The following is a 24,692-nucleotide window of genomic DNA, read 5'->3' as shown; positions in this document are numbered from 1 at the left end:
GCGTAATGTGTGAGACAGACTCTTGCAGCTCAGTCATTCTGGCAAACAATCTCATGTCTCACTTTCCAGGTGAATACTGACAGCTATTTACTCAATACAACAACGCAACATGTTGAAGGACCCTTCACAACCTGAGAATAATGGCACAATTCCATAAAAATGATTTCTGCAAAATATGTAGGATTTTTCTTTACGGTTTAGCTATTGCACACTCTCTATCACCCTTCACTTATTTAACTCACATTCACCAAATATAGCACACCATATTCAGTTCTCTTTTTTGAATTTTAAAAGGGATTGAACAATCACAGGCAATGGGAAAGAAAAATGAGTGAAAAAGGAAAAATAAACTAATGATCTTGTTTCCAATCTGCAACATCTCTGCTTTTATTCAGAATGTGAATCTGTAAAGAAATCATTATGAGAAAAGGAAATAGACAAAAAAAGAAGATAAACTGCAAATTAATCTAAGAACCTGCATGTCCACTGAGCAGTTATGTTAGGGATTTCTTCAACCAGCTTCAAAAAGTGATTTTTGTAAGTGTGGAAAATTTCACTAGAAGCTAAGGTCAGTCTCCAAAAGAAAAAAAACTGTAATAAAGGCAGAATGTGGACACACTAAGTACTTGCCCTATATTCCATATTTACTCTGTCCATCCATCATTATTTATTTTGTAAACATATTTAAATTTAGAAAAGCAAAGATCATTTTTAAACGTTCTACAAAAACTAAACAAAGCAGTTCCTTTGTGCATTTGGTAAGGTCAGTCCACACCTTAACTGTCCTCATGTCTTTCATGTTTTACAAGACTAAGACATATAAATCAATTTCATGAGCAGCAATAAACTCAAAGGTAAAAATCCAGTCCTTAGCAGCGCAGCATAAACTGTATGATGCATCGTTCTCTTTTATATGGAGCTGTGCACATGGACGTTAAAATGTAATATTTCTGTATCTTTGTTCTATGTGCAGCGTTTTATAATGGAGGACAATGTTCTGACCTTGAAACCTACTAAAATTAAACCTAGGGACATCATTTAGAGAGTTTTAAAATAAAGTTTGTCTGTCTCTATGTGTGAATCTAACCGTGGTCAATTCTGCCACTCTGGTTTGTGCGGCCTCTACTTGTGACTCACTCTTAAGAAGAAAATACAAGTATTTTGGGGAATGTAGATACATTTTATGCACAGAGCAATTTCACATGATTTAACCAACATTTCTACCTTTTTTCACCAGGAAGCCATAAAATGTCCTTCACAAGCTGTCTGTGTCTCCTGCACACATACACGAGAGACTCCGGAGGACGAGAGAGGTCAGTGACTTGTATTTTGGTAATAGCACAGACAGATTGAGCAAGGTGTATTCTCTTTCACACACACAAAACAAAACTGCTTGATGTTGCTTGATTAAACTGACAAAAAGACAAGGTCAGTAATTCCTTGTGCACCTTTTTATTGGTTCAGTAATTATAAGTATCTGTGACAAATTCGGAAGGCTTTTTGATCCATCCAACCTCAAAGCTGTTGACTAACTTCACTGTCACCCTGTGCAGTTTCTTTAATTCAAGTCTTCAGAACGTAACAGAAAAGTACTAAACAAAAGTGTAAATAATAAAAATGCAATAAAAATTACAATAAAAATTTCCAAAACATAAGTAAACAAAACTTAAACATTTGTCATATTTTCACATAGCAATAATAAATATGGACCATAGATTTCTCACCTGTACAGACATAATTTCATTTTTTTTCTATATAAAAATATGACTTCAGTGCAATTTCTTTGCAAAACTCTCTGCACTACTCCTTCATCTCTGTCTTCAGTACAAACTGCTTTTATTTTACCCTGACTTTAAGGAAAAAAAAGACAAAGAATGAAAACAGGAAAATGCCTCCCAAGATTTTAAACACCAAATCCACCAAAAAGACAAAAACAAATTATACATCAATAAAAGAATTCACAGCCTTTCATCTTTGTCTACACTTCAAGCAATAAATTCTGACAGAAAAGGCACACAACTATTTTGAATAATACTGAACAAGGGACAAGATATTGGAATTACTCTTGGTTTAAGTGTTCACCTTGGTCATTTATAAATTTATTCATAGTTAATTTTAACAAGTCTTTTAACATATACACATTCAAATATATACCTTAAGATTGATTGTAATGTCAGTAAAGATACAGGTGGGAGAGAAGTGATAAGATTTACAGAAACATTGTTTTCTCCAAACAAAAAAAAGTGCATTTTATTACAATCTTGTATATTGCAAAAAAACCAGACATTTACCAAGTTACCAACAGTATTGAAAATTTGTATAAAAAAACAAATAGCATTACAAAACCAAATGTAACAATAATAATAATAATAGTAGCAATCAAGAGCATTTTGACAATGAGCAAAAAGGCTATTAAGTGCTGTCTGGGCTGCTTTCCTGGCTCTGACCTGGGCAGGGAGATTTTTCACTTGTAGTCCCCGCTGTTTCTGTCTCAAGCTCTGAAAGCTGTTTAGTTCTGTGTGAGGAGGCGCTCTCCTCCTTCTCAACAAAGCCAGTGACACTCTCTGTGCCTGTGCTGTTATCTTGGCCCAGTTCTTGAGATGTCTGAGGAACAATGGCGTGAGTCTTGGAGGGTCGTGAGCTGCCATATTGCTTTCTGTCTTTGTCCACCTGCTCCCCATTGCCAGGTTCTGGAGATGATTTGGCTGATGTGGAACCTGAAGCAGGACCCTTAAGGCCTAGTAGCCTGGCCTTCCTTTCCAGGCTGTGTGTCTCACTGCTTTGCTGGCTGGTTTCCGGCTGTGAGCTCCAGGGGGTATCTCTCCTGCCCAAGGTGAAAGGGGCATCCTCTTTGGGAGAGGTTGGTGATAGGGTCGAAGATAAAGATCTTTCCAGTTTGGGACAAGTTCTGGGCCTAAGCTGGACCATCTGGATGCCTCCAATAGGGATCATATGGTAAGGCATGCGGGCCTGGTCCTGGGAGTGTAAGGGAAGATGACTAAACAGGCGATCTCTAGTTGGTGGTGTGACTGGCATGTGGAGGGAAGGATCAGTGAAAGAGAGGTTGAGGGCTGGTGGTAACAGGCTGCGATGTGGAGGGCTTGGCAGCAGTGGAGTCTGTGGAGCACAAGGAGTACCAGACCTCTCCTGCAGGGGGAGACATGGTAATACAATCATAGTCATTTTTTTTTCACCATCAGCATAAGCACATCTAGCTCAGGTACATTATGTCCAAGAGTATCTACATGCCCTACACAAAACACAGGCTACAAAACAAGGCTTACTCCCAGCAAGGCAATGTGAATTTCTTTAGCATCTGCCAGTGGAATTGTATTCTTTTAAGTTATGAATACCTTGGAATTAGAGGATTGTTTGCAGACCAGACCTAAAACGGCCAACATTTGTTTAAAAAAATCATGTACCTAGGCATTTGTAAGAGACTGAAAAAGAACCAACATAATACCATTTAATTCCTCATGAAGCAAACTACAAATGGCAGCCGGCACTTTCAAATATATGAGAAAATAGAGGGGGGAGGTGGTGGTGGTGTGACAATTTGATTTGACCGTCATTAAAATGTAATGCCTGATTCACATAAAAATATCTTTTTCACGAGATCAAAAGAATAAAACACTTGAAGAAACAAAGAAGAAGAAACACCTTTATTAATTTCCTTTTTTGACCCATTTGACCCATCCGTGGTATTGAACACACAAGCACACACTAATGTGCAATTCTTCACAAACACTAAGAGCAGTGAACACACACACACACACAAAACCTGAGCAGGGGGCTGCCAACCACCTCGCCACCCAGGGAGCAGTTAGGGGTTTATGTGCCTAGCTCAAGGGCCCTTCAGCTGTGAATGAAATTTCCCTTGTTGAGGCTGGGAATTGAACCTGCGACCCCCCCGGCCTCATGATCGCTTCTCCAACATCTAGCATTAAAGGCTCAAGCTAGAAAAAGTAAATTTTATAAATTCCATAAATTAAATTACTAATTAGGGTTAGAATTTTTATTTGAAATATTATCTGATCCCATCAACACGCCATGTCTTCCATTTCTACACAGTCAGAAATACTGTCACTGTGGTGGTAAACTCAAAGGTACATATTCAGTACTTCTATTTAGGGAACATAATTGCACTTTACTGCATTATTATTTTAGATTGCAAAATTGTGTTCATTTCGTACGCCATATTTAATCTCCAGGACTTATATTGTTTTATTTTACACAGTTCTATAATAACTGTTTACAAATAATCTGGAGAAGAGAATATTCTTTTAGGGAACACAACTGGACTTAAAAACCACTGTTGTACATTCACACTGTTTGCACCTTTAGTGCCCACTAATGTACCTCTACTGCATCTAAACTGTGTAAATTTGCATGCAACTTGGAGAACCCAAGTCCATTTCCATTCATTCATTGTCTGTAACTGCTTATCCAGTTCAGTGTTGTGGTAGGTCCGTAGCCTACCTGGAATCATTGGGCACAAGGTGGGAACACACCCTGTAGGGGGTGCCAGTCCTTCACAGGGTGACACACACACCTACAGACTTTTTGTGGAGTTGCCAATCCACATACCAACGTGTGTTTTTGGACTATGGGAGGAAACCAGAGCACCTGGAGGAAACTCATGTGAATACAGGACTTGAGCCCACAACCTCCAGGTCCCTGGAGCTTTGTGACTGAGACACTACCTGCTGTGCCTCCATTCAGATTTACTTAATTTCACTAAATTAAACTCCAGCATACTAGTATCTGGCCACTAGTAACACTGTAGCAAAATGTTATTCTGTTTGATAAGAATTGAAACGGCTTTTGTGATTCTGAACTAACCATCCAACAAGATGTTCTTGTGGCTGAATTCTATGAACATCTAGTCTAAAACATCCCAGAAAAATGTTACTGGTATTGATGAGACTTACCTGCTGGCTATCCGTGGTCTGAGAGGTCGAGTCCCAATGAAAGTGTCCAGGAGAACTGTGTGGTCTATGCTGGGGTCTAAGTGGTGATGGTGAAAGCTGGGCTCTGGAGCTTCTGTAGTGGCCAGGCGAAAGTGGCCGCAGAGGAGAGAGAGGCCTGACTGGAGAGGCTCTGATAGGAGAAGGACCTCGTTCTGGGGAGGGAGAGAGATGTCGACCAGGTGAGGAAAGGTCCAGCCTAGGTGACAGACTCCTAAGTGATGACCCTTCACTTCCAGGGGAAAAAGCTCTGGGGGAAAGCTTCCAGCCCTTACGAGAGAACAGCGCCCTCTTGCTGCCAGGTGATGTAGCGCGCCCGCTGCTCCTTGCATGGCAAGGAGAAGGATGGTCCTCCCTCTCTGCAACTATAGTAGTGGACAGGTCAGCCTTTGAGCTCTGAGCACTGTCAGAGTGGCGTGTGTCAGTTGAACAGGACGAAGGTGGTTCGTCATGGGAGGACACGTCTTCATCTTCCTCCTCATTGTCGTCGTCATCTTCATCCTCACCCTCAGACTCTTCAACATCAGAGTACTGGTGCTCTTCCTGATCCTCTGATTCACATACCTGCTCCTCACTTGTCCCTAAAAACAAAAAGAACTTGCAGATGACACACACTAACACACCACCACATCTGTACCACTGCAATGCTGGGAATTATCGACTACCCAGAACACATCTGCTCTGTGGTGGTCCTGTGTGGGCCCTGAGCATTGTAGAACAGGGGCTAAAAATTATGCAGAGCAATGTGTAAAAATTAGGTGGTGTTGTTACTGTGTGGTGTATATACACTGTAGTCCACCCGTTACTCTGCATACTTTTTAATCCATCTAAAATGATGCCCACAGGGCCAACACTAAACAGGTAGTATTTTTTTTTGGTGAATCAATGTCACAACTGCAATGACACAGGTGGGTTAGTGCCATGCTAGTGTGTGTTGTGTTGGCAGAAATGAATTAGACACAACATGTTTGCTGGAGTTTTTAAACCCCTCAATGTCAAGGACTGAGAATAGCCCACTAACTATAAATAGCCAACCAGCAGTGTCCTGTTGGTAGCATCCAGTGACCACTGATGAAGAACTAGAAGCTGACTTACACAAACTGCAACAATAGGTGAGCTACTGTCTCTGACTTTACATTTACAAGGTGGACCAACAGGTCCAGATAATAGAGCAGATAATGAATGGGCGCATTGTTATTGATTAAATACTCAAGCAGCACTTCTGTCTGATCCACTTGTACCCGTGTAACACACTATCACTTCCTTGTCAGTGTCACTGCAATGCTGACAATAATCCATCACTTTAATATATTCTGTGGTTGTCCTGTAATGATCCTGACCATTGAAAATCACAGTGCAAGGATGCTTGCAAAGGTGCAGACCAAGTATTCTAAATGAACAAATGTAGAACTTCTAAATGTACCTCTATGGTAAGTGAAGAGTAGCAGAAACAAGTAGGTGGCTTTAATGTTATGGCTGATCATTGTATATACACGGATGTATATATGGATGGATTTTTTTAATCAAACACACAAGCAAACATTCTTATAATTGAGTCGTGCTGCCTCCATTCACAAACTATATTTAAAGCTGACTGAATGGAGTGTGCTTGAATAAAGTGTCCTTGCTGCTACTTGGTCTGTCCAGGAGAAAAGAGATGGGTGGCTTTCATTCCCAGCTCCATTTTCAGAGCACATTCTGAAATTGGAGGCCAGATCAGAATATTTCTCTTTAAAGTAGAGCAGTGCATTTCCACTGGCCTTCACAAACTTGAGACCACGGTGCATGGGTGCCTGAAAAAGCACTCAGACAATTATAAATGTCTACAGGGCATTCATGATTTTCAAAGTAAAAAAGGTTTGGGCAAAGATTATTGAATAAAAAAAATGACAGTTACATAAAAATGTATCTGTTATTATTCAGCTAATGTTCCTCTGAAATACATATATGGATAATGTCTTGTGACAAATACAAAAACTGCAGTGTTCAATGCGTTATATCAATATTATAACTGATTTAGCAATATATTATAATAATTTTTTTCTAGAGTCAATAACTTATTATACTGAACAATATTTGGAGGGATACTGAGCAAAGTAACCTTACAGGAAATGGAGTTGTAATAATACATTACCATTTTATACTGTAAAAAATATTGTCTGTGCTAGTCATATTTTGTGTGTTTCACACTTCCTAATAATAGCAGAATGTCTAAATATGAACAGAGACACGCGTGTGGGAAGTGCTGTAAACCCAGTGAGCAATGTTTAACTGTGTCTCAAAATAACATGTTAGTGATGGATGAATATCCTTGTGCTAAAGAAGTGGGAGCCCAAACATCATGTAAAGAGACTGCATCCAGTTTCCTTTCAGGAATAACTCTGTAAGTTTAGCATTTTATTCCTTAAGACTTCAGCATCTTACCTGCTTCCTCTGCCTCTAGCTCATCTATTGATGGTTCAGACACACCAATCTCCTGGCATTTCTTTCCATGCGCCTTTGACTTCATGTGTTTGGTGAGGTTCCCTAAAAGCAAGCAAAAAAAAAAAAAAACACCTCATCTTTATTTGTATTGCACTTTTCTAGATAAAACTACAAAATGCTCTACAGTACAACAATGTAAAAAATAGACAGAAAATACCAACAAATAAAAACATTAAAAACAGACACACAACCCATAATCACAGTAAAAAGCTTTAGAATAAAAGTGGGTCTTAAAGTGTTTGTTAAAAGAACAGCAAGCAGCCCTTTATTTGTGGATTTCAGCAACCTTGTATTTGAATGGAAAACTAACAATTAACAGTTATTTTCAGGTGCCTCATCATGTAAAAACCTCATAGGTATGAGGTTTTATATTTCACCCATAACCATTGAAAAGGGGGTAGCACTGCTGACTAGTTTTAGTTAAAAGCAAAGCAGCCTCATTTTGCACCAATTGATGGCTTTCCAAAGCGCCTTGAATATGAAGCACAAATAACTCACTCCAAATCCTAAAAAGACAAAATTTAAATCTTTGCAATATTTTTATTTCTAAAAAATAAGACTGAACAAGCTTCTGATTTGTATGGAAAATTGTAACTGGGGATCAAAAACCACACTCAATTTTTTTAGGAAAAGCATTCACACTTGATGTGAGTGAACCAAGCGTCACCTGATAATCCATAGGAAAACTGTCAATATTTGTTAATTCACGTGAACCTCTATTTAATAGAACAATGACAAAGGAAGATTATCAGTGATTCCACAGATTAATTTAATTATATTAGTTAAATTTAAAGCAAATTTAGATAATGCCTGCAATAAAACCAAAATAACAAAGCCAGAGGCATGTTTACCACTGTATCACATAAATTCTTGCAGTTGTGCAAGTGGAAGTTTTGGCACATAGAATTCAGTATCTTTTTCTCCACCAAACAGAAGCTGAATCTTGGACTTGTCCGACAATAGAAAATGTTCACACTGTCTTTCAGTCCATCTCGGATGACTCTGGGCCTAGAGAAATCTGGTGATTCTGCACAAAATTATAATACATCGACTTTGCATAACACTACGGAAGGCCTGAGAGGACGATAGGAAAACAAGTATGTTCCACATAATTTTTTTCTGCCTGTTATAAACGACATCTGAATAAATATATCTGACAACACTTGTAGAGTTTTAGCTGTTAAAAACATTCCTCAATATTCTTTCCTCTAGTGAGATGAGCCAGAAGGGTAACAATAAATATTTTTTTAAATGGCTAACACTTTGCATGTTATACCAGTTTTGACCAGTAGATTTTTTCGGTTACCCCTCCAGGCTTCAAGGAACAGAGCTACATGCTGTTCCAGTTTTGACCAATAGCAGATTTTCCCCTTGCTTTTACCCCTCCAGGTATCAGGAGAGAAACGGGGAAATAATTTTATGTGCAAAGTAGCAGCATGCTGTACGAGTTTTGACCATAAGGGGGCAGTCAAACTCAATAGACTGCTGCAGAAGAGACACGAGTAACATGGCCATCGTACAGCCACAGATAAGACGAATTGTTCAGCTGTTCTTTATGATTCATATATCATTCAGAACACATGAACAATAAAATACAAAACAATTTAAAGAAAGAAATAATTCTGAAACTCATGAGTCCCAGGAACACACTTTCAGCTTTTATTTTCTCTGCTCACAGCGTTTTTTATCCCTCAAACATAATGTTCAACCTTAAAAGACAAGGAGAACTGAACATAAACAAACCAGAGAGAACAGTGGTGCCTTTTAAGTTACATTGATTTTCCAAAATACTACCCAGCCTATGTGAGTATGTCCACACAGTAGCATTTCTCAAACAGAACCGCCTGAGAGCTCAATGGTCACAAAAATTCAGCAGCGGTTTCTGCACTTGCCATTTATGCACAGAGAAAATGTCCTATTTGGACTGTAATTGATCATCATTTTTACACCAAAATTTGTAAAAAAAAAAAAAAAACCTTCACTCTTATTTTGCTCTGTCCCAATTTTGTTTGGAATGTGTTGAATTCTAAATTAGTTTATTTTTACAAAACACAACTGTGTTAGTCAATGAGGGTTTTTTTGTGTGTGTATATTTGTCAGTCAAATATATTTTTTAAGAGAATTAACATATCACATTCATGTTTTATTGCAGTTATAACTGATATTACTGACAATGGAATTTGTAACATATTTTACTCTTTTAGAATTTAACAAATGCACTTGTGATGGAAGGTGTGTTGTGTACAACCCAATTCCAAGTTAGGACACTGTGTAAAATGTAAATAAATGCAATAAAACACACAATGCAATGATTTGCAAATCTCAAAGACCCATATATTATTCACAATAGAACATAGAATCGTAACACATATCAGATGTTAAAAGTAAAAGTAAGACATTATAACATTTCTACAATTATTTTACAACTCGTTTAGAAGTTGATGCTAACAGCACATCTCAAAAAAGCGGCAAGTAAAAGCTGGAAAATAAGTGTAATTAATAAATAAATAAACAAACAACAGCTGGAGGAGCAATTTGCAACTGAGTCACAGTCTTTTTGGATATAAAAAGAATTTTAGAGAGGCAGAGTCTCTTAGAACTAAAGTTGGGCAGAGGTTCACCAATCTGAAGAACTGCATCTAAAAATTGTGGAACAATTTCAGAAAAAAGTTCCTTAAAGTAAAACTGCGAATCTTAGATGGCCTTTCTGCCCTTAGGCAGTACTACATTAAAAATAGTCATGATTCTGTTCTTGGAATTACAGCAAGGGCCCAGAAACACATCCAGAAATCATTGTGTGCAAGTTAAAGCTGTATAATGCAAAGACGAAGTCATATGTCAAAAAAATCCAAAAATGCATATTCTCTGGGTCAAAGCTCATTTAAAATGGACTGAGGAAAACTGAAACACTGTTTGGTCAGATTTATCAAAATCTGAAAAGAATTTCCACAACCACAAACAAAGTGTCCTGTAGAATCAAGAAGAGAGCGACCATCCAGCTTGTTATTAAAAATATAGGGTCTGCTACACAATGGTACACATGACCCTGTCCCAGCGTTTTTGAGATGCCTTGCTGCCAAGTTCTAAATTTTAATAACTTTTTTTATGAAATGGTAAAATGTCTCACTTTCAATATCTGGTGTGTTCTATGTTCTATTGTGAAAAAAATGTGGGTCTATGAGATTTGCAAATCACTGCATTGTGTTTTCAGTTATATTTAGTTGCATTTTACATAGCATCCCAACTTTTTTTGAAAATTGGTCTTCAGAAAGTGATTTCTGAGACTTACCTTTGGTTTTGAAGGCAAAGTTGCAGTGTTTACAGACATAGGGGCGGATATCTGTATGAGTGCGGATGTGCTTCTTAAGCATGCTAGGCTTTTTGCATCGGATCCCACATTCGCCGCACACATACTTCCCCCTGCCCCTCCCCCTCACATATACATACTCCTCATTCGTCTTATACCTGAAGAAAGAAATATAGACAGACAGCCACGAAGAGAGTGCAATTCCAATTAGTAAATAATACGAATGCTTGTTTTTTCTACATTCACTCTCCATTTCCCACAGTCACCATCCCACTGCTAGCCATTGTTTGGATTCCCACACCAGTAAGCATACCAATGGGAAAAGTCCTTCCATATTAACTATAATTTGTAAAAAAAATTTGTTAAGGCTCTGTATTGTCTATTCACATATGATTCCTTCAAAATTGGTTGATATTACAAATGTACGAATACTGATTCTGGTATAGGGTATTTGCCCGATACCTTGTGCCTAGTGCACGTTGCTGTGCTAATGAGCAGATGACTCAAAATGTCAGAGATCTGGAATTATTTCACAAGTTCAATAAACCTTCATTTCTATTCTATTCCAAGCCATAGACCAACTTTTCACGCCTTGCACCTTGCATGTGATTTTGAGTAGGCTCCAATCCGGCCCACCATGACCCTGAACTGGATAAGGGTTACAGACAATGAATGAATAAGCGTGTGGAACTGAAAACATTCTAGCTTTCCCACTTTTTCCACAATCCTTCCACTGGGTTAAGTGCAATAGGTTTACCGTTAAGCACTTGGAGTATTTATTTATTTATTATTTTTAAATCTTCTTAATCTATCTTTGTACTCTTTCTGCTTCTTTTTAAACGCTTGAGGTGGTAATGCATAGATATCAAAAATAATTTTTTTTAATATTGTGATAAATACTGAGATTAATAAATATAGAAAAACTTATCATGTTAACATTTTTGGCCATATTGTCCAGCTCTCTCTCTTACCCAGTATATTGTTTTTGATGATCAACCATTTTCGGCCATCGACAACCAGGGATTTCTGTGCCTTATTGATGTGTTATTGATGTGTGAATATCGTGAAGTACGATATTCCCAGCCGTTATTGTATAACGGAAACTGTCTTATGGACATCGATGTCTTAGAATCGATGTCCAATGCTCGCCCTTGTTCATCTGTGTCTCTCAAAACTGATTATAACATTGGCCTCAACAAAGCTTGGCTCACTGCTCAGTAAATCTCAAGAACTGATTATAACACTTTCGTTAAAAAAAAAACAAAAAAACTATCTTTAAATAGCACCGCAACACATGAAAAAAGTGCAACAAATACTGCTCCAACTAGTGTCCTCATGTCTGTTTCAGCTCACTCTATTCTGTAAATTCAGTCCAGTATTAAAGCCCCTGGGAACCCATTTTTGAAATTTTGTTTGTGTTTTGGTGAAACGTTCAGCAAAGTTTAATTAAAAAACACAAAACAAATATGATAAATCTCTCTTCAAAAATGACCAGCACTGCTCTCCTCTCAATGCAGAATGGGCAGTCCTAAAAGTGGGTAATGCTTATGTCACTATTACGCTGACCATAGCCACGCCTCCTCTCTGAGTCAAAGAGCCCGGTGAGCTAAAGCTTAGGAGCCATTAGTAAACGAGTTAGTTATCCAGCTATTCACCAAGCTATGGGGAGGGAGTAAAAGACATAAACAGAGCAAACAAAGAACAAAACAATACAGAACGAACCTGAATGGATTAAGTCAGATTAAATCTCTGGATTACAGCAGAGATAGCAGCAACATTCGGTTGACGTGTTTAATGGCATATCAGCGGAGATAGCCACACTTGTCTGAGGCACAGAGCAAAGAAGCCGTGGGGAAGGCAGACCCATTCGGTCGGCACTAAAGCGGAGATAGCGGCCACACCGGGCTGGCGTTTACATTGATGTAGCAGCGGGGATAACAGCCACACTCTGTCTGTGCTTTTAATGCTGTACAGAGACAGTAGCCGCACTTGGGCAAGCGTTTTATTGAGTATCTTGTGTAAACTGCAGTTCAGAGTAAATCCCAGAAAAAACCCACAACTGCTCTGTGTTGCCATGGTAATGTAAACAGCATTCTGTTCTCCAGTCATAGAGAGCTGTCAGTCAAGCACAGTTATTAATATTGGGCCACGCCCACACCATTCACAGACAGCTCTGAGGAGTGTATTTTGGTCATTTTTGCAGAGAGATTTATCATATTTCTATTTTGTGTTTTTTATTTTAAATTTTCCTGAACCTTTCACATGACACCCAAGTTTAGAATTATACAAAATAACACAAAATTTCAAAATGTGTTCCCAGGGATTTAACTTTGGGATTGTATGGCTGCTCACTCTCGCTCTTTTTCTCCTCCTTGCTCTCTCTGCCATATAATGTTCATACCGGGAATACAGAGCTAGATTCTTCTTGTAGCTAGGCAACCATCCACCTGTGAGCCATGTGCCGTTAAGCATTACCCATTTCTCGCGAGAGTCCCCTGCCCCGTGATTCAGAAGTTGCTTAGTGCAGTAAACCAGAAGAGGACCAGACATAGCCAAAAAAGAGGCTGTAATCTCCCTATTACAGCTCCGTGGAACATTACAATCATTTAGAAGCAGTAATTTTAAGGTAGAAATTCTACATACTGTCCCTTTAAATTGTGTGATCAATTGGAATAGAGCACAATTTTCATCATAAATATTTCAGGTTTTGTGGAAAACCTTATTAGGATCTGCTTTAAGGTTATAGTGCTTTGTTATGCACTATGTATTCCTATGTAATATTTTAAATATATTTAGTCTGTATTTTATCTGCAGAAATGGGTTTAATGTTTTGAAAAAAAAAACATTTTTTTATTGTAATGCCTTGTTACTATAACAAAATAAAATGTTACAAAGTAAAGTAAGCCCGTTTGAATAAATAAACATTGTTATAATGTGGAATGAAAACTTTCGCATCGTTACACAGAAACCACTGCTGACCATTCATGTAAAGAGTGCAGCCTGCATCAGTGAAACCCAGTATCTCTAGACAAGTGGAAGGAAGTGGTGCCAAGATGACTGCATTCTATGCAAGCATGTACCTGTGTACAGGAAAGATAGAAAATAAGCGATAAAGCAAGAAAAACAGAATAAAAAACACAAAATATAACTTGAAAGTATGTCTTCAAACAAAGACCTGCCCATTTCTTTATGAATCATTAATTATCTCCTACAAAGCAGAGTGAGAGCAAGCAGCGAAAATAGGGAAGAGATGCTGAGATAAGCAGGCACTGATAGATGTGAGAAACGGTAGAGAGGAAATAGAGTGAGAGAGAAAGAGCACAAAGAAAGAATGATGTGATTAGGGAGCGTGTGGGTGTATGATTGAAAGAATTGTATAAGCAAAATGGAGGCTATGAGAGAGGCAAAACAAAGCTTGCAGGCGGATGTGTTCTTGCCTCAGTTAGCACCCGTAACAATACAGCAAAACTGCCATTAGCAGACCAATGTGAGAGCTAATGAATGCTAAGCCTTTGTACTTTGCCATCAGCAAAACCTTAGTTTTCAGACAGATGCGCTAACCAATGTGCATGGCAGAAAGGGGTTGCAGTATTATATTCATCAATCCATTTGTCCATCCCCATACCTATCTATTTACTCATATTCATCCATCCAGCAAGCAATACACCTTATTTTCTGAAATGAAGAGAAATATGTAAATGCTCCCATTTTTCCTTACTTTCCCAGTTGATGTCATTTACTTGTCTATTGACAAAAACACATTGCTAAATACAGAGGTACAGTGATTTCCTTTGGACTAAAATCACAACCAAGCAGTGGAGAAAGGAAAAAATATTTCACTGTTCACAAGTACATTAAAAATCACTTTGAAATTATGTAAAGTCATAACATGTTCTGCATTTCAGAGAATCGCTGAATGTGAGATATGGTTTCCACTTAAAAAGCAAAAAGCTAACTATTTTAAAGGCAGCTTGTAAAACACAAATGAGCACTGGACTTCAGATACACTCTCACAAGACATGTAATTCATTCTTTGTCTTTAACTGCTTATCCAGTTCAGGGTCACAGTGGGTCTGGAACCTACCCAGAATCATTGAGCGCAAGGCAGAAGCTGCTTTCTTGATATTGCTTTTTAATATAACGTCTTGAGTGCCACATCAATACAAGCTTAAATGGCCTGATGTGAGATACAAAAACAGCATTAAATTATAATGGAATATTACCACAGAGGGATAAAGCCATTAGCTCAAAAGATATTCTGAGGAAAGCTAAATTATCAGCATAATGAATACTGAATTGAACAAATGGGCCAAGTTAAATTAAGTCATGTATAAAAACTACCTGACCTTTACAGAAATAAAAAAAGTCTGATATTTACCCTCCCTCAAAGATGCAAATGCGGGATGGCTCACTCTGCTTGGAGGTGGTTGCACATTCCTCTGTAGTTTTCTCCTCTTTTTCAACCCTCTTACTCCCAGATTCCTCTTTTATTTTCTCAGATGGGCTGGGTGGTTTGACACATACCTACACTCCAAAAAAGTGTAGAATGCAACAACACCATAACACATTTATAGATGTAAATAATAAAACATATTAGCATAATAGTGAAATAAAGTATAATAAAATAATTTTTACCTCTGTTACCAGGGGCTTTTTGTTGCTGTCAGGAACCAGCTTCTCAGTGGTCTGGGTTGGAGCTGTGGCCATGGTATACAGCTCAGAACTGTGTGTTTGTTTAGAACACAGCAGTGACAGTACCATTTTGGTGGTCAGACCAGGCAGATTGGGGTTATACATGCTGACACTCCAGGAAGAATATACTGATGTTTGTGGATTTCTGTGTGCAGAAGGGTTAGGCTTGGTGTAATTTAAGTAGCACCAGCTCACTGATGTGGTTGTGTGAAGGCTAGGGTATAAGGGGTCTTGAGATCTCTCTGTTGTCTCAACTACTGATACACTACTGTGGCCTGCTACCACCCCTTCTTCCTTCTTTAATGGTCCAGTTTCCACCTGGACAACCTTGAGTTTACTCGCCACAGATTCTTGAGACTCTGTTTTATTTTCTTCCCGGTCTTGTGTTTTTCCCCACTCTACCCCCACTGCTTGTCTTTTCTTGTCAATTGCTTGACTCTCCTCCAGAGATTTCTCACTACTTTGAACTGTTTCCCTTCTCTCTTCATCTACTTCTTCTGTCTCCCCTTCTTCTTCTTTGACTCGTTTCTGTTGTCGTTGTGCCTCTAAGGTGAGTTCTAGACTACCTGCAGGGGAAAGCATTCGTTTACTCCCTCCAGCAACAAGCGGTCCAGCACTATCATCAGATGTGCTTTCTGCTACAAAGTCTAGAGGCAGTGACAAAGGAATGCTGGTCTTGAAATCAGGGCTGGGGAGCTTAAGATAGGATCTTTGAAGCTTGTTAGCTTCAAGTTTTCCCATGATGACCATGGCTGTACAGCAAGCTGGCTGCTGAGACCGTGTGGTTGCCAAAATTTGTGAGATGGTTGTATACATGGCATGAGCATAAGTAGGAATGTGAGTCTGTAGGCGCACAGGCACCACAAATGACACCACTGGTGTAAGCTGCTCAAGGCATGTAGCAATAATGGGGCGAGGTTGATGGTGAGGGGCAAGTTGGTGATATGGAGAACCTGGACTACGTACAGTAGGAGGAGATGGTCTAGATTCCCTGACAGGTGGGCTTGAGGGAACCGGAAATGTTAGACCACTAGTTGAGTACTGCAAATTTGAGAAGGGCTGAATCGGAAGGACTAGGCGTTCTGTTAAATGACACTGTCTTGTATGAAGTGGGGATGGTATTGTATGCATAAGTGCCTGCTGAAACACATTAGTGGAAATTACCTCAGATATTGTTGTTACTGGCAAGAATCTAGTCAGCTGATGTGGGGAAAATGTGTCTGGGGTTGTCTGGGGGTAAAATGTTTTTGGAAGAGGGAGAGGGTTAAGACTAGAAGTGTTACTTGTCCTGTGCTCTCCAGCCAAGAAGGCAGGGTAGCCAGGGTACGACTGACATACAGACGGATTACTTTGTAAGCTAGAAAATAGCTCTTCCTGTTCAGGCTTCCCAAGTGTTGCATGCTTCACCAAGAGACATTTTCTCCTCTCCTTCCAAGATGTTGAAGTAGGTTTTGGGGATAGGGATCCATAGTCAAAAGACTTGCTTCTAGTCTCCACTATTTGGGCAGGATGTGGTGGACTTGCAGGAGCCTGCTCTGAGGCTGAGCGACGCATTTCCCTATGAGAATGATGGTGATGATAAGAACCTGGTACAGTTAGCATGTGAGAAGGTTGGGAGCTCCATGTACCAGTATGCTTCTCACAGTCAGTCTTTCCTGATTCATCAAAAGATGCACATCGGCTGGAGGTGTGAGAAACATTACTATCTTGGCTAGGGCTGCGTGGCAGAGAGACTGATTCAAAACTAGATTCTCCTGATGACTGAACTGCCTCTGTCAAACGGAGGCGCTTTTTCTTTGGCGGCAGCTTCTCTGCAGGAAGCTGAGCAAGACTTTGACTACGCTGAGGCCATTGGAACTCTTCCTTATCTGACTCTTTGGGAACACATGTATTTGCTGGAGGTGAGACCATCTCAGTATCTGGCTCCTCTGTCACCAAGATCTCTGGCACTTGAATGTTGGGCTGTCGAACTAACCTGGATATGGATATTTGTTTTGGCTCCTGTGATTGATCATGTTCAACTTCTGATTCATTACTCTCTATGGACATGCTTTCCTGCTTTTCAAATGAGCTGGTGTGTTGGATTACAGAGATTTCTTTATAAGGACCTATTTTCTCTGTCTCAATTTGTGAAAGAGGGCCTGAGAAGCCCTGGAAATCACCTTTAGTGTCTTTCAGTGGTGTTGTGGGCTGGATGTTAAAGGTCACAGCTGCTGGACCTGGACTAGGAGGGTCCTCTTCAAGACTTTCTTCCTTTCTCCTCTTTCGAACAGCCATTGCCATTGCCTTGAACTTGTAATGCATCATTTGTGGTCGATCCTCTCGTACAGCACTACCCTTCTTCTCAGGCTGTTGCTGTTTATTCATGCAGGTAAAACTGTGGATGGAATAACTGTCCTGATTTTTGAAGAGGCTACCACACATCTCACATTTCCATGTTAATTCTGTCAGAGTGGAAGTAGACGGACCAGCTTCTTGTACAAGATCAACTCCAATTGGCATCTCAATGGCAGGTTGGCGTCTTAACATTCGATGATGGCCAACCCTCATCTCAGCTGCTGAAGCTTGCTGTTCATCGAAAGAGTGGCTGAGGCGAAAACTGTGTGAAGATATACTAGGCAAGTCATCCTGTACACCAGAGGATGGTACTGACTGACTTCTCAGAAGAACAGCACTGGAACACTGACCAACATACGTGTCTTCCGCCAAATGTGAATGCTGCCTTTCACCGGCAAAACCACTGAGAATAATTGGTCCAGTACTGCCACTAGGGCCTGGCACATCTCCCTTTGGATCAAATACACAAGGATCCTTAGGTGAAGAAAATTTAGGAGATTCAATGCTACTTCTCCTGGAGAGAGAAGAGCGCCTTGGCTTGACACTGTCAATTTCACTTGTGTCAACTACAGCTTCATTTATAGTGATCAATTTTGTAATGTGCTCAATGACTTGTGTCTTAGGGACAGTGAAAGAAATGGATTTTTCCTCTTGACCCAAAGATGATGAAGATGATGATGACTGAAATTGTTGTTGTGGAAGTCTTTGCTGTTGACCCAATCTTCCATACTTTCCTAAAATAATTTCAGCATAGGATTTAGCATTCACATTGGGAGGGCTTACCTGTGAAAGCTCAGCACTCCCATAGCTAGAAAAGTAGCCTGATTCAGTGCTGCCCTTGCTACCAGGACCCAATGAGGATGATGGCGTCTCATCCGGTGAAGCCATGGGAACTCGTTTCCTCTCACTGAGTCGCATAGCTAACCTCTGTTTGATTGCTTGGGAATCCTCTGTTCTTGGTTCTTCTGAGAATGACATTTCAACCTTGGAGCTTTTCTTGAGAGCTGGCCTGTCCTGAGAAGTAGATGGTCGACGCTGACCAGTCTCATCCTCTGAATCTGTGCTTTCTGCTTCTGTTGCTTCTTCTTGCTCATCTCCCACTGTTCCACTTTCAGCTCCACTAAAAATGTGCTCTTCACGGCTAGACTCCAGGCCAGCTTTTATTCGATGGGCGTGCGATTTACGATGCTTGTACAGGTTACTTTTAGTTTTGAAAGAGAAACCACAAGGAACACAAGGATAAGGTCTCTCTCCTGTATGGGAGCGGATGTGTTTTTGGAGGACACTGGGCTTAGCACAAGGCCGACCACAGTATGTGCACACATACTTCCCTGGCTTTTGTGGCCTACGTTCCCGTCTAGATGGAGTACCTTCCTGTACTTCCTGACTGGGCTGAGCTGGAGTCCTCTGAACACGAGAAACTTGGGTAGAAGCTTCAAGAAGAGATGAAGAGTAGCTGCCTCCAGAGGGACCCGGGACATCTGGAACTTGCCAGGATGATTCCTGCACCTGAGACTGCTGTTGCTGCTGTCTTTGGAGCATATCACTGCGTTTTGGCTGTCTATGTCGATGGCGGCCATGTGATCCATGGATAGGTTGTGAGGTAGCCTGTGGCAACCTACCTCTAAGCGAAGGTTCTGACAGAGGCTGGTGTTGTCCACCAGACCGCTCCCCATCGGTCGGCCGGCTATGCTCTGCCTCCATAGAATGTGGGGAGGAGGCCTTATGGCTACACTGGGAATGCCTCAAGCACCAGTCCCTTTAACATTATTGCCCTAACCACATGGTCCCAGAGGTCGACCTGGATACATATTGAACAAAACGGCAGAGTCCTTATTAAATAAGTACAAAACACTCCAAAAATTACTTCAGATTTTTGCCAGAATTCATTTTCCCTTTCTCCTTTCTAGCATTACTCTTGGCAGAGTTAATCATTGTGTCACTCCTTTGGACTGAATTCTGGCAATGATGCTTGGCAAAGGAAAGTATAGGATGTTTTGAGCTTCTTTCTTCACAGATATGAGATCAAATGTTCAAGCCCTTCTGTCTCTGTTGTCCGGGTTTTCACTAACTGGAACTTCTTTGGCCCTGCAGAAAAAAACAGAACATTTAGCTATTGCTTTGCCATAGCCTTTACTTAATAAGAGGTTACATCCAAAATTAGTGTTAATTACTGTTTACTGCTGGTAAACTACATCATAATTTGGTAACTCAACTGTAAACCTAAATAAGAATTGTTTATTCAATATTGTGAAAACAAACAAGTGCTAAGAAAAAAAAACTGTCTAGACAGGAAATATGCAATCTAAGACAATACGCAAAATGAGACTGAAATGGAAGATACATGTGATTTTGGATTTCCTGCTGTGATGGTAGTGAACATTTAATTCTGTTTATATTGTCTGTACAAGTAATTTCTGGGCATTTAAGCATGTACCACACCAGGAAAGCTGGCGGTGAATCAAACAGTCTGATATGTTCTGACAAGGGATTCAACTTTCTGTGGAGACAGTGTGGAATCTTAAAAGCAGAAGCTTGTCACAGCAGTGAAGAAACATATAACACAATAAATAAACAGGACAGAGGCATGCTAAAAAAAGCCTATTTTCTGAATTGCTTTTTTCTTTTGTTGACATACATGTTGAAATGTAAGTCAAGCTAAGGAGCACATATCTCAGATTTCAAAGAAAAATAATTGGCTAAATACTGTAATGAGAACAAATGTTCACATTTTAAAATGGGACAGTGTTTCATACAATATTTTGCAGAGGTCTTCTATGAAAATGGCTACACAACATATATCCAATACATTCTAAACAGATTCCTTATATGTATGTGCCTCATGCTGATTATTAAGGTTGGTTACTAGAGAATGACATTATTTCCATTACTAAACTTACTAAAGTTGCTGCCAATATTCACATAGAGTGTTAACAATATAAAAATAAAATTAGGGAAATGTTTTATAAGGTTCAAATGTGTACTTTCAATGTAACAATAAATTTATGCTAGAAGAAAAAAAGAAATTAAAAACTGTTAATTGAATTGCAACTTAAAATATATAATGTCGAAAATGCTAAAAACATGATCTCTCACTAAAGGTACAGAGAACACTCTGGGAATCAGTGTAATGTCCTTTCATTCAGAAGGTAAACAGGATATTTTAAGGCCTACTAAAAATTGATCAAATAACAATTAAATACTTAAAACAGCCCAAGAGTGTCTTGTCCAATAGGTGGTGCTGTAGATCCAAGTCAATGGATTTCAAAGATTTCTAAAATCCTTTTTGGAAAATAGTTCTTTTCAATTATTAGTCCTTGATAGTGCTGATGGGTAAACACTGATAAATGATGTGCAAATTTTTTTTTTTTGCTTTGAATTTCTTTACAAAAAAAAAAAAAAAAAAAGGTTTATGCAGCTGAAGCAATTTGGGATGTGTATGTGATGTTCCAAACCTCAGTCTCAGTTCCACCAGTTTATTTGTTTGTATTGAGCCCCATTGAAGGCAAGGAGAAGACTGGTAAGATAAAAGGAGTTTTCTTTGTGAACCCATATAAGAGCTTGGTACATTCACCAAAAAGGCCCCACAGAAGACTAGCTGCATCCCAAACTGGTGCAACTGTTCAATGGTGACAGGAATTTTTCAATGAGGCATCTTCCTTATTTCTAATATGTCCATAAAATACTGCAAATTTGGGCTTCATTACTTGTTTGCAGAGGAAGAAAACAAGGGAAAAAAAACCCCCCAAAAACTAAATTTCAAAATGACAGTTTCTTGGGTGAGTTTGTTCTCCTAAACATCTGGCATGTGCTGAATGATGCGCAACAATTTAATGAGCTTAAATTAAAGTTGAGGTATACTTTGATTTCACAACAGTTGTTTAACATTGAAGATGATAAACCTTCCTTTTTAATTTGAGGGTGATTTTAAATGCATTAATGGATTAAATAACACATCATCTGCAATTTCAGTGGTGAACTGAATAAATATGGCAAACTGAATAAATATGACTGTACTATAAAATTTAATATATATATATATATATATTTATTAAACCACCTTCTGTTCTGCAATGAATAACCCACAATACTGTCTATTTACTATCACCTGACACTAATTGATATAAGATATGTAGTTTTGATGCTGTAATCAAAAAAACTCCTAAAACCTCAAAGAAAAAAAATCTTTCTGATTCTTTCAGATTGGTAGGTAGTAGAGTGCCAGAACTAAAAGCACACAAAAAAAGAAATAGTTAATGTCCTTCTTTACGTTCATACTTTTGTTGTACACCTTTGCATTTGCGAAAAGGCAAGCATGCTGTCACTGCACTGTGATGGTCCCAATTAGCTCCATGCAACATCTGCAATTTTCATGTTCTTATACAAACATTGGTTTTGAACTTTTGTTCTAAGTAGATAGTAATGAATTTCTTTTGGGACAGAGGTGAGTTTGCGTAATGTCTGCAACACTGTATTGGCATTCACTGAAAGGCCAATTTCTAAAAATAAATCTTGTGCTAAACAGGATGCACTGGCTTGTCTGTTTTTCAGTACAGGATTGTGTCAACAACTCATAGTTTGCTTTGCCAGCCTTCAATGGTGGCCCATGTTCCTTTGGTTCAGGTAGTGTGGCTTTTCTAATACATTTTAATAACTATTGCAGCCATGTTTTAAGTTATGTTCAGTAGCTTACAAATGCTTTAGTTTGCTTTCCCCATCTCGGTGAAGGTTTACTGTAGTTTTTTGCTTTTGTAGACAAAACTGATTATGTCCAAAATTGAGAAAAGTTGTCTAACAGTCATGAAGTTATATATTTTTGGTTCTTATTTCATGTATTATATATGTATTCATATTATTGAGAAAATATTATTATTCTCCATATTACTCATGAATGGCCAAAGAGTACTGTTACAAAATTATTGGATATAAAGTTTTATTATATTAATATATGTTTAGAATTGGGATTTATATATTTTTTCTTCTGTAAAGTTACTACTTTTGCAGATAAATATATAAGCTTACCTAACATTGTTACTACTCAACAAATGTATAAGTTTTAAAAGAGTAGGAAGCTAAGAAAAAAGAAATTTGATGAAGAGTGATAATAAGAGTGACATTGCTGCATAACACTGAGAATTTTAAACTTTCAGAAAGGCTAATGCATAAAACTGATCAAATGTATGTGACTAAATCAAAATTACTATTTTTCATACAGTATTTCAACCTGCTATTAGATTTAGTTTCGTTTGATCTCCCAGTGAAATCATAGTGCTGCAGAACTTGTCAGTACAACATAAGACATGATCTAAAAAAGAAACAGAAAAAATTTGTTGTTGTTCATTTTGCTACAGATATGGGCAGTTGTCAAATTTCATTTTTGCAGTAAACACCGGAAGAAAACCTTCAGATATTATATAAACAGCATTTTACAAAGACTTGTGTCTGCTAGGGAAAAAAAAAACAAACAAACTGTACTGTCTCTCTTCCCATTTTCACTCCTGGCAACCTGGTGGCGGTTCCCATAGAGACGGGCCTACAGCTAGCCGTGGCAGATGGAGGGTGAGCTGGAGGTCTAAATTTGTCCCCCAGCAAACTCTTTGAGTACAGCAGCACGCTGGCAGGAGGAAGTGGGGGAACAGGCTGACCTCGGCACGCGAGTGGCACCGCCTCACGACCCTGAGTGCCCCTCACTGAGTGTCCAACATGTTCATCAAAAACAAACCGGAGGAAGCTCACTACTGCCATACAGCACTGGCAGACTCCTCTGAATGCCACTCTACAGGAGTCAAAGACACACCTCACCACCCCGTCTGTACTGGCAGCCACATCAACATGGTCATGAAAAAACTGAGGGAAAGACAGGATCTTACTAAGAATGGTCAGTGTCCGGAATAACCAGCATGGCAAAATCTCCTAGGATTTGCAATATGTCTAATGTGTCATTAGTAAATGTTGCAACCAAAAAAAATTGGTCTCAGAATAACATGAATGAATTTTGTTGTGATGTATAGTGGGGATTGTGGAAATGTATTAGGATCAGTTCTAATAATGAAATAACAGTGACCAGCAGAGGTCATAAAATTAGTTTTGGTCAAAAAATATACAATTATTAACCATGTTAGCTTTGAATTCATTTTGATATTTTCAGACTGAGCAAATACCCTCAGTGCCCTGATCTACCCTGATCATATAAAGTAACCCATATATATTCCTCTCATACAATGTTAAACAAAAGTATATAATTACATCTTGTGACAGCTCTTGTTAAACAAGGACCTCACACGGATGTTCACGTAATGCAAACTATTGCTGACTAGTGTTGGGTTTTCTCCATGAAGGCATGCTCATGTGCACTACCACAAACTTTCAGTGCAACTCAACAGATGAAAAGCATGGATTATGAAAGCTGCAGTATGTTTACCCATGTATGAAACACAGAGTTTTATAACTCTAATTTTAGCTTCACTGTACTATTCTGTGTTTTAGAGATTTTGACTAAACACAGTGACATATAAATAACTACTTACTTATTTACAAACTTTTACAAAATTTACAAAGATCTGATCGTAAATTTATATTTAGCCAACTGGCAGGAATAAAGTCATAAATTAGAAGGGAAAAATTAGCTCTGATGTACTGTACACACAGTGAAAAAGAAAGTTACACTTTTTTAAAGATTCTGTAAAGTTAATTTTCCATTCTCAACCATTATAAAACCCACTAGACTGATTTTATCAGAAAACCTAGAGATAAAGACAACAGGTCATGAGTATTTCTCTTTATGAATTATGATACATAAAGAAAAGCACTGGAGCTTTCCTTTTGTCCTCATATCTAGAACAAGCAAGGGATGCATTGCACATGTCCCAAAATAAATATGGTATATAACACTGAAGGTAAGACAA

The 24,692-nt window shown here is 38.8% G+C and overlaps 1 protein-coding gene and 1 long non-coding RNA gene across 2 annotated transcripts in view; one reads left to right on the top strand and one right to left on the bottom strand.

Moving 5' to 3' along the window:
• The window catches only part of LOC136708189 (uncharacterized), a 31,217-nt gene that overhangs the window by 5,040 nt on the left and 1,485 nt on the right, over nt 1-24,692 (top strand). The window contains exons 4-5 of the long non-coding RNA XR_010804337.1: nt 1,238-1,313; nt 23,313-23,665. This is a non-coding gene — a long non-coding RNA (uncharacterized lncRNA). The remainder of the gene's footprint in view (nt 1-1,237; nt 1,314-23,312; nt 23,666-24,692) is intronic.
• LOC136708188 (transcription factor HIVEP3) overlaps nt 1,250-24,692 on the bottom strand; it is a 60,019-nt gene continuing 36,576 nt past the window's right edge. The window contains exons 2-7 of the mRNA XM_066682539.1: nt 15,394-19,875; nt 15,137-15,282; nt 10,741-10,916; nt 7,392-7,493; nt 4,932-5,548; nt 1,250-3,147 (exon numbers count right to left, since the gene is read on the bottom strand). Coding sequence (XP_066538636.1) covers nt 2,413-3,147; nt 4,932-5,548; nt 7,392-7,493; nt 10,741-10,916; nt 15,137-15,282; nt 15,394-19,491 — 5,874 coding nt within the window. The 5' untranslated portion in view covers nt 19,492-19,875 and the 3' untranslated portion in view covers nt 1,250-2,412. The remainder of the gene's footprint in view (nt 3,148-4,931; nt 5,549-7,391; nt 7,494-10,740; nt 10,917-15,136; nt 15,283-15,393; nt 19,876-24,692) is intronic.

The sequence above is a fragment of the Hoplias malabaricus genome, chromosome 10 (assembly GCF_029633855.1).
Source record: "Hoplias malabaricus isolate fHopMal1 chromosome 10, fHopMal1.hap1, whole genome shotgun sequence".
Lineage (NCBI taxonomy): Eukaryota > Metazoa > Chordata > Actinopteri > Characiformes > Erythrinidae > Hoplias > Hoplias malabaricus.
Note: the sequence above shows the minus strand (reverse complement) of the source record. Positions and strands in the feature narration are given on the sequence as shown.